Genomic DNA, 17,491 nt, shown 5'->3' on the forward strand with positions numbered 1-17,491 from the left:
TCGTTTGTTCATTTCTGTAGCAGGTTTTCCTGGATCTCAAGGTCATGCCCTCTTCCTCCTTGGCAGCGTGTTTCTAAATCGGATGCCCTGCAGTTAACTGTTAATAGGTAAAGGGGAGCGAGCAGCTGTTTGCACTTGATTCCCATTAAAAAACCCCCCAAACAATTCCCCAGCAGATGTTTTATCAGTGCTGCCTGGCTATCCCATCTAGTCTAACTGGCATTTGTTAGACTTGTTTGGTTTTAACCTTGATAAAAGAATTGCATCCATTATGATGGACAGATTAAGAGCGGATGTTGCTCTGAGTCCCGTGAGACGAACGCAGCCATTAGGGAAGCTGCGGAGCTGAGAACGAGTCTGTCTTGCGCCATACAAAAAGGAAAGAAAACCTGTAAGGTAGTAATTAATACTTATAAGTCAAGTCAAGGGAGGAGGACCTGGTAAATGGAGATCATTTAAGAGCATCATCAGTGGGTCTGGTAGGCTGACTGTAGTGTTGGTAGGTCCAAGGTAGCAGCTCTCATGGGTTGTGTCATCTTTCCTTGACAAAACAAGGAGCAACGGGCTCAAGTTGCAGCAGTGGAGGTTTAGGTTGGATATTAGGAAAAACTTTCTCACTAGGAGGGTGGCAAAGCACTAGAACAGCTTACCCAGAGGGGTGCTGGACTCTCCATCCTTGGAGGTGTTGAAGACGCGGCTAGACAAAGCCCTGGCTGGGATGATGTAGTTGGGGCTGGTCCTGCTTGGAGCAGGCGGTTGCACTAGATGTGACCTCCCACGCTCCCTTCAACCTGAATTTTCTACGATTCCTCAAAATCCCAGTTACTGGCTATTGTCCTGGGCCTTGTATAAACCAACACGAAGAAGGTTCCCACCTCCAGGAGTGTGTACGCCGAGGGCCCTGCCAGATGTTCAAATGTAAAGCTGGATAGAAACCAGCTATGAAGTCGTTACACGTTTTCAAGCGCTAACTCTGTAGCTGGTTGCCTCTCTTTATAGCTGGGTGGTGTGAGAATTACGCTGCATGTATGGCCACTCCAAATTTTATTGCACGATTCACCTGTTAATTGTGTAATATATGCAACATGTGACGGCGGCCTCGGGCCTGTAGACAACGCTGTAGCCCCAAACCGCTTGCTCCAGCTCCCACATAAAGAGGACGAGCGCTCCCCGGTGTTTCACCTCGGACGTTTTCATGCTTTCAGCCGTTTGGCCAGGTCACAAATACATCTCGCACCAGATTTTCACATTTGATTCGCATTTGTGGCTGATGATGGGTGATTTCAGGAAAAGGTGTCTGCATGCTGGGACAACCACAAGCTTCTTAATGGGTTTTTTTCCTTCTTCTTTTGGTTTTTTTGGCACTTTTAATCTAACATTTGTACCTCGGATTGAGCAGAGACGAATTCTGGCTGTGCCAACACCCCTGAGCCGCGTTCGCTATTTTTACATTACTTTGCATCAAGATCCATTTGCAAATGATGAGTAGATGATGTGAGCATTGAACAGATGTGAGTAGTGTGTGCTGTAGAGGCTTATAAGCACCTCAGCAGAAGGTGTTTGTGGAGGGCCCTATCCATGGGTATCAGCGATTTTGTGCCAGGTTTCTCAAGTAAAGGATTAACCCTTTAGTGAAATGACTTTTTGAAATCCTTTATTAACCTCTCCTATTGTAAATGGAACCTGAATGGGAAGCATAACCATGATTTATGTCTCTGTAGCACCCAGATTGTACCACTCCTGATCACTAGGGCCCATGAAGCAGGCTGCCCAAGCCTCAGGCTACGATGGGGGCACTCTCCATCCCTTCTGAAGCTGGTCACTGGGCCTTTGACCAGGCAGAAAGCATCATCTCGGCAGCGCCTGTGGCCGACGCAGGCAGGGAGCGAGTTATCTGACTGATGCAGGATGGAGGGTAGGAGCAGATGAGACTTGTGCTCGCTCATCTCTTGGGTGCTTTGGAAAATCTCCCCCCGAAATGTCAAAAAGCGCTTTTGCTCCTTCCTTTCTTGCAAACGCCAGGAGTCTTTTTGCAAAGCGCTTCCAAGGTTAATTCTGCTGAAACGTCCTCTTGTTCCAAATCCCCTCTATTGAGCTAAGGGGCTTAGTGGCGGTTTTGGATATAAATGCCTTCTGTTTTTGTGTGTTTGTTCGGTGGGGCTGGTTGCCCCCCTCCCTCCTCCTGGTTTTGCATCGCTGAGCTGCCTCTTTCCAGGAATGTGCTAATATGTCAGTGATCTCCCACCCTCCCCATGTGACCTCTTAGGGTTTGGGTGTGGGGCGGGGGGACGATTCTCCCTCTCGAGGGCAGCACGGAGGAAGGGTTTGCATTGTGTTGTCTCGGCACCTGCAAGGTTGCGCGCTGCGCCTTGAGCGGATGGTGGAGTAGTGAGATGGTTTGTTTGCTTTAATCGGATTAAAGCAGGGAAAGCAGCTGCTTCTTGGGTGTGAAGAGCCGGCAGAGGAAGACCCGAAGATGTTGGCCGCTCTCCGTTTGCCCGCGGGTCGCTAGCATGCTGCCCGAGCCGCTGCTCCTATGTTCCAGGCTCGCTGCCACGAGACTCTGTTCATCACCGACTGGGGGGTGCCACTGGCGATTGCCTTGCTGCTCCTCGGGTTGATCTACCTGTTCATTTACCTGCCTTCCACGGTCCAGCAGTCCACCCTGGACGAGACGGCGAGGAACTTATCGGAGAAGTACAGTCACCATGGCCTGAACCTCGCCAAGCAGTGAAAGACCTCTTGACAGGGGGCAGGTGGACTCTCAAACGACCAGTGCAACATGAGACCGCACTTGATGGAAGGAAATGGCAGATGCGGACGGAGAGAGAAAGCTTGGATTGACGGCAGCGTCTCGTTGCCGCGAGAAGGAAAACCTGACATACAAGTTTTCTCGGAATCCGGTTTCCCAGGACAGGACCCTTGCCGGGATCCCGTTTGCAGACGTTGCGTGTAGCTCTCCCCATGGGTTCCCTCCAGACCCAGAGCAGTCCAGTCACCTTCACCAAAACGTTCGCCTGGAGCAATTTTACACCTGGCTGATGAGTTGGTCCAAGGCCGACTTCGCATCCTGCCAGAACGGAGCTGGAAGGAGACAACCTCTTGCACTCGAAAGCATTGATATTCCCCCAAAACACGCAGCTCAGCTCGGGGACGATAGTTATCCTTCCTTGTGAATTTTTGTGGGGGGTTAAATGCTCAGGCTGCATCTGCACGTTGAGGCTGGTTTCGATCCTAGTGAGGCACGGTGGCTTGAAGGCTGTGTTTGCCCACTGCAATAAAAAATAGGTTTGGTCACAGATTTGCAGTGTAATGAGCTAATCTGTCCGGGGTCCGTTCCTTGTTTTAAGTGGTCCACACGATGTAAAACCAGAAGAGAGACTAACGTGGACTAATGGGATGTCTGTGTTGCTAGAGGTCTCTTTGTGTAGCTCTGATTGGTATTGTTGGGTTGTACAGCATTGCTCTGGCTGTGCCGCTCATTAGGAGCTGAAAATGAGTTTGTAGACTTATTAAAAAGCTCGTGGAGAGGCTTGCAATGGGGCGAGTGATGTCTCTGTTCACCTGCACACAGAGGAGATCAAATTTTGCTCAACTGGCTGGGGGCTAAAGCCAGTCCCGACGTGTCTTGGTGGTCCACAGCCTTTCCGAAGATTGGGCTCTATTCGCTCTGGTTTGTGGGTGATGCTTGGTGTAACCTCATTGACAGTGATGCGGGTACACCTGGAACAAATTCATCCCCTTGGTTTTTTTATCTGCTGGGTTTAGTATCAACGCTACTTCATTACTGACCCTGGATCCTAGTCATTTTAAAACTTTGTGTTATATACACCTACAGTACTCTCAGTTCATCCCAGGCATTGGGAATGCATTACACTGTAAAACTAATAGGACCTGGACTAAAGCTAAGAGTTGTGCTAATCCATTTTCTGCCTGCAAAGAATTTAATTAAAAGAAAAAATTAACCTGCGTTTAAATCAAAAACCTGCATTTAATTACAGTGAAACCTTTTGTCAAGGGAGTACCCAAGGGACTGTAAAACTTTGAATTGGCAAACTAATAAGGGTGAAGCTTAACAGAGGGGGCCCTTCTGATTTTAAGGTAAACTGGAACTGTACTCGGGACCTCTGCGAGTATTTTTCTTACGGTCTTTTAAGACCAGAAGTCATCCCCCTGGTTTTTTGGTTTGTTTTTTTTTTTGCATGGGCTTCACTGTATGCACCTTGTTGCTAGCAAACTCCCTCTGCCATAGATGGGCTTGTATTCATTCCTTAACCTTCGTAGAAGCTGCACACATGGCTTTTTCTGTGAGAAAATGTACAACTTACTTCCAGCTGTAGTGAAATGGTGTCATCCCCACTCATCCCCTAAAATGAAATACTGCAAAAAGTGGAAACCCCATGACATGAGCTTGTGGCAGGCATCTGCTTTAATGCTTGGCGTTTAAGTTTGAGCCTGGGCTTTTTCTTGGGCTGGTGTTTTCTGCCGTGCACTGATAATTACTGTAACAAAGCCTGTGCAAAGCTGTGTGGTGTCCTATTTGCACTCTGGGTTGCACAGTGATGTACCAGTGGAAAACCAAGACACCGAGATCCGGTCCTTTCCCTTCTCGGTGGCAGTTGTTTCAAGCCGAGGAAGATTCAGGAGCGCAGCAAGGTTTGAAACAACCGGAGCCGCATTTAAAAACGACGCTCGGTTTCTGAAGTTTGTTTCCTGCAGATGCAGAGGCTCGTCTTACCCCTTTATTGCTTCTCGTTAAGGGTGGCTGACAGGAAACCGGGAAGGAGCAACTTTCAGTCCCAAACTAGGAAGCATATCGAATGCAAATAAGACATAAAATAGTTAGACGAGGGTGGTAATTGGGTTGCTGAGAGCGGCTTAGGCTGCGTTCCCGGTTTAACTGTACTGGCAACGGCTTTCGTTCAAGCCTGATGTTCAAATCCCATTAAGAATAAAAACTGCTTTGCTTCACCGCAGTGACTCCTGATAGCCATATCTCCATGAAATAAATGACGGGAGGTGGATAGGATCCGTTCTCTCCTTACTACGTAGGGTGCCGGCTAGGATGTTGTGGCAAAAGGCTTCCCCAGCAGCATCTGCGGGTTGCTTTATTAAAACCATTAACTCAGTAGGACACTTTTAATACAATAGGCAACTTTAAAAAAACCTGCGACACAGCAGGCTGTGCTCCAACATGGGCTGTAGGCCCCGGGGTGACTATATCTGCACTGCTTCCTATGCTTGTCTTCTGTATCACGAGCTTGGTTGACTTAGCTGCGACTGAATCCACATAGGGCCGGACCTGGAGGTGGGGGTTAATTTTGGATTGGGTGATACAGCTCTTTATTGATGTGCAGCTCCCTCGAGAGCCCTTGTGAGGATGAGGAGACCTTAGGGATGTTGCCTTTATTCCCTCCCTTGCTGTAGCCTAATGCCAAGACTTCGTCCTGAATGCACCTGCTCTCTAAATCCATTGATACCGGCAGTCCTGCATTCGGGCACGTCACTTCAGACCTTGTTAAGTCTCAGAGATTGAACTTGCTCTCTGTTTCAGTCTAGATCCAAAGCCTGGTGCAGTAAATGGACCGAATCCCACGGGCTTTGGATCAGGCGTTAAAGCCCCAGCATCAAAGGGAAGACCAGAGATTAACGCCCTTCTCCTTGGAGATGTCCTCTACCACTGTCCCCATCTCGGTTCCCGTTAGATGCACGTTCTGCCTGTAGCGCGATGGGCCGGGCACTTAAGCTGTAGGAATTATCTGCTCCCCAGTTTCATTGCCATTTTTGTTGCCTAGTTCTCCTCCGCCCTATTCCCTTAATCCATTTAATCCAGGATTTCTCAATGAATAATCTTCTAAAAATATTTTAAACCCAGGGCACCTATTTGGTTTAGCTTCTGCAGCAGCTCAGTGGCGGGGCACTAGAACAAAAGGGAATAAAGGGGTGAATAATTCAGCTTTTGGAGGCACTGGTAGAAGGTAGTGACCGTGCCCGGTCCAGGCATTTTACTGCTTTCAGGGTTTGCTCTCAGCTCAGTGAGGCTGAGATTGGGACCATGAGATTGAGACATAGCTAGTCCTAAGTAAGATTAAGAGGCAGCTTGATCACTGCAGATAAGTGCCTGCACGGGAAGAGGATATCGGACACTAAAGAGCTCTTTGTTTTAGCAGACAAAAGCATATCGTGACCCAGTGGCTGGAAGCCAAAGCCAGATAAATTCAGACTAGCAATAAGGCACGTGCTCCTGACAGCCGGGGCAATTAACCACTGAAGCCGTTTACCAAGGGACGCCACGGAGGCTGCATTGCTAGGAGCCATTAAGTTGGAATGGGAAGGCTCTTAAGAAGATGCGTTTTAGTTCAGCTGCAATTAGCAGGCACGGTACCAGAATGACTAGCTGACATTCCCGGCCTGCGGTGGGCAGGAAAGTCTCGACGCGGGTTGTAATGGTCCTTTCTGGTGTTGCAATCAGTCTCTGGAAAAAGGACAAGCCTGTTTAGAAAGAGAAGCAAGCTGGTGATCACCAAGAGCATGCAAGTCCTTTGAATCTCCCCATGCTGCTGTGCAGAGCAGTGCACAAAGGGCCATTTCACTGCTGCTGCTCTGGCATGGATAAAGGGAGTCCTGGCTCCCCCGGGGCTGTTGGGCTGGCTCCCTGTACTGCTGTTACACCACTCGCAATAAATCAAAACTGCAAAACCGTGTAGCCCGCCGTGAATTCTTGATGGTTTAAAATCCCTTGGATTGATGCTGTTTTGGATGTCTGGCCCGTTTTGCCAGGTGACTTCAAAGGTATTTTTTTTCCAGAGAGAGAAATCTCAGCACAATCCTGAGAGGCAGGTCCATATTTAAGGGTGGGGAAAGTTAGCACAAGGAAAGACTGACCTGTCCACAGTCACAAAGAGAGGAAATGGGAAGGGATGGAAAGGTCTCCTCGCTCCTGGCCCTTTGCCCTGTCATTGCCACACCACGCTCCCTTCCCACTTGTTCTGAAAAGAAAGAGAGAGAAGAACAAATGCTCCATAAATCGCCATCGGCTGTGCTGAAGGCGAAACAAAGCCTCCAGATTCGTAGTCGTGCAGCCCAGCAGAGATGCTGAAAAGCACAGATATGGGAGACGGGCGCCTCATTGAACTCCAGGCCTCTGCCAGCTGCAAGGCTGAGAGATGCCACCCACTAGTGCTTGCACATGGGCCCCATCACTTTACCATGCTTTTCTTTTTCTTCCCCCCACAACCCGCTCTTTCGTTCCCTGCAGGAACGTGGAAGACGTCTGTAGATTCCCAGACCTCCCAGCTCGGAAGCCATTGACTTACCAGGCCAAGCAGCTCATTGCAAGAGAGATCGAGCTGGAAAAGATGCGGAGGACGGAAGCCGTGCTGCAAGCCCGCAATGCCAGCCAGGTGGGCAGGGGACAGCGGAGGTGGGGGGCGATTGTGGCAGGCTCATACACGTGGCACGGTGAGGACCGCGGTAGCAGGTGCAGGCTACGCAGACCACGGTGGCAGGGGGAATAGCAACGGCTGAGCCTTTGCAAAATAACTAATGATTTTGGAGGAAAACGCTGCCATGCCGTGGCTGAGGATCAGACCCCGGGATGCATTCTCCATTTGGGCAGGCCCCCAAATCACTGGTCCCCTTGGACAGCTTGGGGCAAAGTGGCTTTTCTCTCTCGTCCGCTGGTGTTATAGGAATCCCTGCAAGCTCTGCCCAGCTTTTCCACTTGGTAGGGAGCAGGGAGAGGAGGCCTTTCAGCTGGCAGCTTTCCTGCAAAGCAGAGCGCAGTCTGAGAGCTTTCGCTCCGCTAATGAAATCCGGGATTATAATCCCTCCCCCATCAGCACTTGTATTTTATGCACCAGACCCCCGTGTCCATCCTTGGCTTAAAGCACATGCGCCAGGCTAGCGTGGCATGGAGCTAGGCTGTGGTTGCCCAGCTATAAATGCTTATTGCCCTTTAAAAGATGGCGAATTGGGGGGCAGCAATGTGGGGTTAGACCATCTGACTGCAATGGGCACATTTTGGGTAAGAAGCTGACTAGCTTCTTGTCCCTGCAGCGAGGCCCGGCTTCTGCTTTTCCCAGTGCACAGTAACTACCTCGTTATCTCTCATTACACCCTGCTGCCTGCTCTCTCCCCAAAGCCCTGTGCAGCGTGAGGTCATTTTCTCCATCGCCAAGAGGAAGGGTTTCCCTGGCAGTGTCTGGGAGGGTAAATCACCTCTCCTTTGCCACGTGGTAAAAGCGTGCGAGGAGGCTGTTGCTGCAGAGGAACAAAGCCGTGAAGTCGATCCTAGCTTCCTTTGTAGCAACTGATCCCCGTGCCCATCCCCTGGGCCAGGAGAGCCACAAACTGCTCTGATGCATCCGTCCAACGGACCAATTGTTACCGCAGCTGTTCTGGCTAGCTCCCTCTTTCGTATGACAGTTTAGGTTTACAACGTTCATAGATTAATACCTAAATTTGATAACCAGTTTGACTGCTTCAGGGGTAGCTGCATGGTTTGATTTTTTTAGATCGCCCTTAAATGATGTAATGGGGCAATTGTTCTGAAAAATCGCACCGCAATCGCAAACCAGACTCTCTTTGATACTCCATTTATGGAGTCAGTGTCCGCATTTTTCATGAAGTGTCTGGATGCAATTCAGGGAGGACCAAATCTCTCTTGGTAGGTCAGATCCTGGCTGGGGGATTGTAGGGTTGCTGGATAACGCTTCGATGGCCTTAATGATGTGCAAAGGGAAGGGAGTTGATGGGGGAGTGGAGGGGAGGGCAAGTTGCCTCCACCCTGCAAAGCACAGACCTGGTCCTTGCTGGGAGATGGTTAAGCTTAAAACCTCTTGAATTTGACTTCCCTGATGGCTGCTTTTCCCCTCCGGAGACAGGAGCTCAGTCGGGTAGTAGCATGAATGCTCCACTCAAGGCTCCGTGTGCCATGCCCCATGCCCGTCCGCCAGCCAAGGCTGTCTCCACTTACAACTTTCTGCTCTTTATACATTAGCGGCCCTGAGCTCGGCGGCAAAGTCCCGAGACGGTGGCGCCTCCGTGGCAGAAAACGGGGATTGTTCGTCTGGAACAAAGACCCAGCGGGGGCGGGGCAAAGTGGGGAAGCGAAGAGGCTTTGAAACGGCTTCATTTAGGCTCATGTAGTTTTAATGACTTTGAGCGGAGCCTTCCCTTGGCACGGCCGTGTGAGATAATTAATCCTTAAGAGCCGCTTCTTGTAGGAGAGGGTGTTTTTTTCAGGGAGCACGAGTGCGGAAACGCGGCGGTATAGAAATCTCGGAAGGGTTCTTGTTTGCCTGGTGGCTCTGGGGACACCCGGGACCGTGCAGCAGTCGCCAGCGCAGGCACTGGGTGAGCTTCAGAGTGACTGCAAGGAGCAGTAAAAGGAGAGAAGAGACTTACCAATAGATTAGCAGATGGATGGATAAATGGAAAGATTTGTCTGCATATCTTTCAAGACATAGATACTGTCAGGATAGCTAGATATATAGATAGGCCTATCTACCTGTCTGTCTATCAAGACATATATACTATCAAGATAGATAGATCTATCTATCTATCTGTCTATCCTGACAGTATATATATATATATATATATCTGTCCTGACAAATATATAGACAATATCTATATGTCGAGACATATATAATGTCTAGATAGATAGATGGATAGATCTATCTATCTATCTATCTATCCTGACAGTGTGTGTGTGTGTGTGTGTGTGTATATATATAGACGATATCTATCTATATGTCAAGACATGTATACTGTCTAGATAGATAGATAGATATGTCTGTATATTTGTCAAGACATATACTGTCAGCATAGAGAGAGAGACAGTTATATCTATCTATCTATCTAGACACAGATACTATCAAGATAGATAGATCTGTCTGTCTGTCTATCCTGACAGTATACATATCTGTTTTGACAATATCTATCTATATGTCAAGACATATATACTGTCAGGATAGATAGATAGATATTTTTACTGGGGATAAATCACAGCTCTGCAGTGAAGTCACCCATCTGGCTTTCAGGTGTGGGATAGCAGTGGGTCTCACCTGACCTCAGGTATGGCCTGATTCCCAGGTAGGACTTCACGAGGGAGAGATTCACGGGCCCAAACAACTGTTGACTTGCAATGGGGAGCAGGCCCCTAGCAGGCCTCCGTGCCATTGAATACCCCTCTCCTTCCCTTCCTACCAGAGACTTGGCAGGTGGCAACAAGGAAATAGAAAAGCTAGACAAGACGAGCAGCTATTTCCTGGGGGGAGGACAGCTGGGTCTTGAGGTTTACCAGAGGTCGGGGACATGGGTGAGCAAGGGAAGGCAGCCACATAGTTTCATCTGCTGCCTTCATCATGCTGGACTGCATGGTAGAGCTGCTGGAAGGAGGGGAGGAAGCTCTGGTCTTGGGATGAGACCCCTTGTCAGGAGCGTTCGAGCTGTCGGGCGCTGGGATATGTGATGGGGGTATAGTTATGCCACCTGTACCATGAACTTTGCTTATCCCCTCAGTGAAAGGCCTGTTCTCCACTTCAGTAATGTCCAGGCCTGGGGGTGGGGGGAAAGGAAAAGGCTCTCAAGGGAAAACCCTTCTAGGCTTGCAGGCTTAACTGGAAGCGCGGCCCTGGGGGCAGATTGCTCTCCCTCCACTGTAGACCCCTCTCTGACAGCGGGCTGCACCAAATTAACATTGACCTGCAGCGCAGTGTGATGGAGGAGGGAAAGAAGGGTGAAAACCCGTGCGTTTCCCATGTTTGTCCCAATTCCCAAGCAAGTAAAATCTCTTGGTGACACTTTGTCATCGGTCTCGAGGGGACCTTCAGGCCTTTATGTGGGGGGAGCGAGTTCAACAGCCAGGCAAACCCAACCAAAACCAGAGTTTTATTTCAAAGCCAGTAAGGACTTGTTACAGCCTGACATCCCTGGTAGCACAGCTCGGGCCTGGGTCCCACAGATCTCGGTCCTGTAAAGCCCCTGCCCTGAGGAGCTGGCAGTCGAATTCGACCTGGCAAGCAAAAGGTAGGAGCCACCAGAGAGGTGAAGTGACTTACTGGAGGTCATCCCAATCGATCGGTGGTGGAGTCGGGGTGGACTCCCTTGACTTGGACTTGGAGCATCCCGTCCACCAAATGACCTAATCGGCTGATGGTATTTGAACCTTGAGACCCCACGAGCTAGATCTGGATGGCAGCCAAGGGACCTTTGAAAGCACGCACTAAAAATTAGTGGTGAAACAACATCTTTCCCAGGCAGAGGCTTCCCAGGCCAAGACTTATGGCAAAGGAGGCGTTGTAAATGCAACGTGCATCGTCCAAATAAACCCTCTCTCTTGACAGGACCCCGAAGGCAACCCAGGTAAAACGGAAGAGAAGCCGGGTGCGAAGGCTGAGACGGCCAAGACCAGCAGCATCCGCAACCACGAGCAGCGTCTGGAGCACATAATGAAGAACACCGTGTTCGATGAGAAGGTGAGGGGGAAACCATTGCGAGGAGGCCGCGGTCTCCCGGGCTGGGTTGGTCCTGGGGAGCTGGACCCTGGGGGCTGTTTCCAATTTGGGGTCAGCAATGCGAGTCCAGCCTGGGTGCAGCAGTTTTCATCCGGCAGCTGCCAGTTGGCCTTGATGAAGGGAGATGTGGACGAAGTGTTGTCTCATTGGCATGTGGTTTTCCCAGTGTTTAAATAACCACCATTGTCTTCTGCTCTCTAAAAACACCGTGCCTAGCATGGTTTTTTTTGATGGCACCCGTCTCCTTCCCCGTGGTTGCCCTCTGCCCATGATGCTGTGGGTTCAAGCCCTGCAGTAGGGCATAGGGAGATGCTCTGTGGCAGGAAGATGCTAAACCAGCACGTCCACGTGCGACTGACTGTTCAGATGGAGGATGAAGAGCTCACAGCTCCTCTTTGAAAGCCATGATGTCCCAGGCAGCCTCCCTCAGCAAGACATGCCAGCTTTGCCTGTCTCTGTGCCACATTCGAGACATGCCAGCTGTGCTAGGGATGCAATTACTCTTGCACTTCTTCCTTCTTTGCTCTCTGCCCCCTCTCCAAAAGCATTGAAATACCATGAAGCAGTTGCTGCAGAAAGAGTCTGAAGGTCTTATATCAAGCTCCCGTTGTTTCTAACCCTGCGCTGCTTTTCTGCCCTCTTAGGCCAGGTCTTTCAATGACGGGACCTAACAGGGCTCAGCTGCATTCATGGGAGCGATGACCGTATAAAACTAGCCGTGATACTCAGCCCTGGGTTTGCAAGGCCTGCGAGAGCTTGGAGGGGCAAGAACGTGGGAAGGAAAGCAGCATTGGCCCCTGTTTCTGTGCAGTCGGCAAACGCGCTCCAATTCTGCTGCAGAGAAGTAGCTAAGAAACCTTGTGCTCCCTCCTCTGTTCGAATGGGCTTTGGGATTTGACATCCTTGGAGCCATTAAAAAATAAACAGCGCTCTTCCAAGGGGCCGGACCGCGGTCGCTGCTGCCGACACCCGGCTAAGCCTGCGGTCGCGGAGGTGGCAGATGTTGGGATGCTGCTGCTTTTAATGCTGATTACATAACCCTGCATTAAACGGCCGCGGCGGGCCGTGATCCGTGCTTAAAACTGCTCGCTCGGCTACTCTGGGCAGGCTGCAGCAGCGCTGGGGTGGGGGGGCTTTGATTTTGGATCTGAACGCTGCTGGCATTGGGAAGGGGAAGGGGCCAACCTCATGAGCTCTTTTGCAAAGGGCATTGGTGGCGGTGGGGAGAAAGAGGGTTGAAAACGGTTATTTATAGCCCTCCCTTTGTCTCTGCAAAAAAGGATTGGATGCTGCGCTTCCCTGAAATGCCTCGGTGGTTTTTATAGCGCATAGAACGGTCCCTATTAAATATTGATGGCAGAATTGCCTCCTCTACAGCAGATGCAGCATTAGCAATATTTATCACCCGGAGGCAAAGCCTTCAGCTGATGTCGGGCTCGGTGGAAGCCGGCGGGGTTGGGACCTTGATGGCCGGGGGCGATGCTGCGTGCGGGACCCCGGAGACCAAGCGGGGCTTTGCCTCTTCAGCTCCCATCCATCCAGCTTGGGTCCCACTTGGTCCAGGGGGTAAGTCCTGTTACAGCCAGGCCCCAGGGGCAGAGGAAGATGCTGGGAATTGCCTGGGGTCGCACAGGGCGTCTCGCCTCTCGCCCCCATGGAGTGAACCCCTCTGTTTGCAGAGCTGATGCAGGAGGCCCTGGGGTCCTAGAGCACCTGGGCCCTGACCCACAGAGTATTTGGCCCAACCAGTGCTATGACTAGCCAAAATGGGGACATTTACATTTGCTATGACCCCCTTCTGTTGGGAACTGAGCCACGGTTGAACTCCCCGAGGCCTTCGAGGAGCCAGCTTTGGGTGGCGGGGGTGTCTTGATGTCTGAAATCAAGGACTCTGCAAGGGATCAGTAAATGAATGTACAACTTCCCACCAGTCTCCAGAGCCCTCCGGCTCGTGGGTAGCGAGCAGAGCAGCGCTGCTAGCTACAGCTCATCCCGTAGGTCGTTACATGCCCGTAATCCCACCCAGGAGAAATCAAGTTAATGGCAGATACAACACGCGAGCCCGGGAAAAGACTGCGGCTGCAAGGATGCGAAACCAAGCTGAGGACCCTATTTTAAGGATCGACCCAGGAGCATCTTGCCTCAGAGCATCCTTTTTTCCCTGGGGTTCTTCCGTCCTCATGTCCACACCGAAGTCAGGCTGATTGCCACAGCAAGGCCTGGCTGGCTCTCGCTACGCCCTGGAAATCCAGCTGCGAGTTACTGGATTGTAGGCAATTAAGTGAATAAGGGCGATAGCAAAGGAAAGGTTCATGGACCAGCCTGTGCTTGCTTGTTTGACACGGTGCACTGTGCTTCAGGGCCCTGGGGAATTGCTGGAGGTATGTGATGCCTAAATAACCATTGCAGCCAAGATCCCTCTAATCCCAGATGCACCGTGCCCTGTCAGACCCAAGGCTGAGCTGCACCGGCAGGGCTTGGTCCATTCCAGCCCATCGCATCCAGGGTTGCAGACTCTCGTCCTTTAAAAGCACCAACTATGGTAAAAATGCAGCAGTGCACGGGCACCAGAGCTTGCTTCGAACACGTTGCCCTGCTGCGCCCTGTCTCTGTTCCTACCGGTCTCTCTTGGTAGTTTAATCATGAAACCTGCTCCTTTGTTTTAGCTGGGCATCCGAGCTTGAAGGGGTTGGCATGTTGGGGGTGAACTCCTTGCTGAGGACACAGCGTCTCACCCCCCTACCCACATCCCCTTCTGCTTTGGCTTTGCTTTCTCAGCGGTTGTCTCTAGGAGAGACACGGCGGGGCGGGGATGCAAAGCCTGGCGAGCTGTGGTTTTGCCATGCAAAGCGTGGCGCAGGTTTTCAAGGGAGTGGGAGGCTCGGTGTGCCCTCACGGAGCTGAGGTCTTCCCCCTCAGCTGCTGGTCTTCCCCAAGGAAGGGTGCCTCATATTGCTTCTGCTTTTAAGGCTCCCTCTCAGGCCAGTGTGTGCAGACTTCAGCCCACAGCTGGTAAGGAAAGCCATCCCGTGTCTACGCAGGGGGCTGGAGCCCGGAGCCAGCCTGGCCGCACTGTGATCCTCCAGCTAGCTGCACTGCAGCAGCCTTTGGGTCCAATCCTGCCAGCTGGTGTCCGGAGCCCCTTTCCCTCTCCTTCCCAATGATCGCTCTACACCACATCTGGAGTGGAGCCCTTTCTCGTTACTTAGGCTTCTGTCTCTGCCTTCAGGGTGCGGGAAGACACTTGACGGTCCAGGGGCTGTATAGGCTGGAGCCATCGCTCACTTCTCGCACCACACTTGTGGGGCACCTGCTGGGATGTCATCGCAGAAACTCAGTCCTGCATCCACGCCCCCAGGCTGGGGTTGCCCCAGTGGCAGTCAGGAAACTAGAACAAGAGAAACCCATGTGCCTTAGTGTGCTCCAGGGCCCTTGCTCCCATCTGCTCTTTTTGTTGCACTGGGTGTCATTAATCTTCGGCTGGAGATAACAGACTTTTTGGCTCACCCGGGACTACGAAGCAAATCCAAGCATCCTTTAGTTGCCTGGCATTCGGGCTTCCCCAGCAAACCGTGTGCTAGCACCCCATGGCTGCACAGCAGCATGGTTTATAGAGAGGCTAACTGATGGGATGAGTGTGATCCAGCCTCCAGCAACATTGTGTGTGTATGTGTGTACAATTCTCCACCTGGTTATGTAGATCAGTATTTCTCACCCCTTGGGTCACTACCCAAAAGTGGGTTGCAAGAATATATGAAAGGGTCCAAAAGACACTTGAAAAATGGCTTCTCCTTTAAAGGAGAAAAGTGTGGGAAACGGTGGGGTTTCCCTTGCAGGCTGGCAGCGTTTCAGCCTGCAAGGGGCTGCTTGAGGCCCTCCCCATACCCCACACTCCCCCCAGGAGTTGAGTTCAGGGGTGCAGGGCCAGGGGGGCTGTTTTCTACTTGCACGATTTACTGGGTTGGGACTGGCCACCTTCCTCCTGACTAGTTTTTCCTAGTAACCAACTAAACCTCCCTTGCTGCAACCTGAGTCCAAATCTGTCTCGGCAGAAAAGTAGGATAAAAGGAGATAATCGTTTCTGTTCATAAACTCGAGATTGTGTTAAAAAGAAAGTTTGCAGAGTCGGGCTTCTGAGAAACACCGGGTCTGATGTCATCTAGCAGGACGGTAATACCTAACGCTGCCTTCGTGTACTGGCGCAACGGGTTAGTTCCCTTTGCGTGATCCTTTTCCTTCTAGCGATTATAGGGTATATAGTGTGAAATGATCATGTTAGTATCTTGTTTTATTGCTTTTGGCAGCCAGCAACTGACTTCTTTGGGCGGCAAATCATCAAGAAACGGGTTTCTCCATCAGCAGGTATGTGCAGAAGAGACCTTATTTAAACGGGGAGGGTGGAAGGATGCCAGGAGCATGGCGTGGCTTTTTGCTGTAGAAAGGCGGTCTATTTTGTGTGGTTCTGGGTTACTAAAACTGATTCACCAAAAGGGCGGCAATTAGCAATTAACATGGTCTGTTCTGCAACAGCCTGAAGGAGTATATGTACGTGCAAGGGGGCGAGGGATACTCAGGGGTCGTTGAGTTAATCCAGCTCTCTGCTTGGAGCAGAAAAGGCTGAGTAGTTACAGTATGGAAGCACCCATAACGAACGGTGTAATAAAGACAGCCACAGCTCTGCTCTGGCAAACTTTTCAAGGACATGTTACTTAGCCAAGGAAATTAGACAGGGGCTTCAGTGTTTGCAGAGCTGTGACGTTTCGAATAGGCAGTGCTGGTTCAAGAAGCGCTCGCCCCCAGCTACAGCAAATTGTCTATGGGACAAAGCATTCAGGACTCACGGTAGAGGTGATCTCTTTTATTAAAACAACTCGATTTGTGCAAAAAAAAAAAATCTTTAATTGCAAGCTTTTGGGCGCAGAAAGATGAATACACCCTGCTTACCAAGAAACGACTGCAAGGTAAAGATACTATTCCAGCTTTTCTGAGCCTAATCTGCATATAAAATGAACTTTTCGAAACACGAGACTTTTACCACCTTCAAATCTCGTATGAAATGTGAATTTTCATTTCTCCCCAGGACAACTTTTACAGCCTTTTCTCTGATGCCTGATGGAAGGGTGTTTGCACCGAAAGCTTGCAATTTAAGAATTTTTTTTTTTTGTTTGCAAAAATCGAGTTGGTTTAATAAAGGAGATCACCTCGACCACGAGACCTGAATGCTTTTTCCTCTAGACCCATACGGCTACAGTCTGCATACCTTATTTATAGGACCACATATGTAGCAAGGCAACAGTCCATATAGGATCCATTGCCTCACTGTTACTTCCTCAAAGGTCCATGACCCAGGCTAATGATTCCCACCCCGTTTTAGTCCCTCGATTTAATCACGATACGGTTTCTTCTCCCCTCCCACCGTCCCTGCCTAGCAGCAGCCAGTCCAGCATCGGAGCAGGACTCTGTCGAGAAGCAGATCGGGAAGGCGGTCGGGAAGAGCGACGTTTGGTTCCGATTTAACGAGGGCGTTTCGAACGCCGTCAGGCGCAATCTTTACATTAAGGACTTGCTCTAGCGAGAAGCCGCGACACCGAGGAAAGGACACGTTGCAGAACGGAAAGAAAAGCCTCTCGGCTCCCCGCCTGCTACGTGGAGCGCGCGAGGACGAGCCTCGTTCTTACTTTGTTACCCTCCCCACCCCCCCCGCTGCTGTTGTTGTGGTTTTTTTTGTAAAATATGAACAAAATAAAAGTTAAAAAAAAAAAAAACCCGGTGAAGTAATTGCTCGGTTTTATTTCATGTATAAACCCTTAGTTCTCGTATTTGCCTCTTCGCTGCAAAATTGTATATTCTACAATATACAAAAAGTATTGAAAATCATTGAAAATTTTGTTATAAAAGATCTTTTTTTTTTGTTTTCCTTTTCCTTTACAAGTTCAAAAAGGCTGTGTAAGGTCTTTGTTTTCTTTTTACAG

General features: G+C 50.3%; 1 protein-coding gene across 2 annotated transcripts in view; it reads left to right on the top strand.

The window, feature by feature from the left end:
- Positions 1-17,252, top strand: part of CHTF18 (chromosome transmission fidelity factor 18) — a 35,419-nt gene extending 18,167 nt beyond the window's left edge. The window contains exons 19-22 of one of the 2 annotated variants that reach the window (XM_006024018.3): positions 7,259-7,403; positions 11,349-11,480; positions 15,824-15,881; positions 16,949-17,252. In XM_006024018.3, coding sequence (XP_006024080.1) covers positions 7,259-7,403; positions 11,349-11,480; positions 15,824-15,881; positions 16,949-17,091 — 478 coding nt within the window. In that variant the 3' untranslated portion in view covers positions 17,092-17,252. The remainder of the gene's footprint in view (positions 1-7,258; positions 7,404-11,348; positions 11,481-15,823; positions 15,882-16,948) is intronic. The other variant, XM_006024019.3, reaches the window with a different exon arrangement.
- The last annotated feature ends 239 nt before the right edge of the window (positions 17,253-17,491 follow it).

Source organism: Alligator sinensis, unplaced genomic scaffold, assembly GCF_000455745.1.
Source record: "Alligator sinensis unplaced genomic scaffold, ASM45574v1 scaffold1283_1, whole genome shotgun sequence".
NCBI classification, from domain to species: Eukaryota; Metazoa; Chordata; order Crocodylia; family Alligatoridae; genus Alligator; species Alligator sinensis.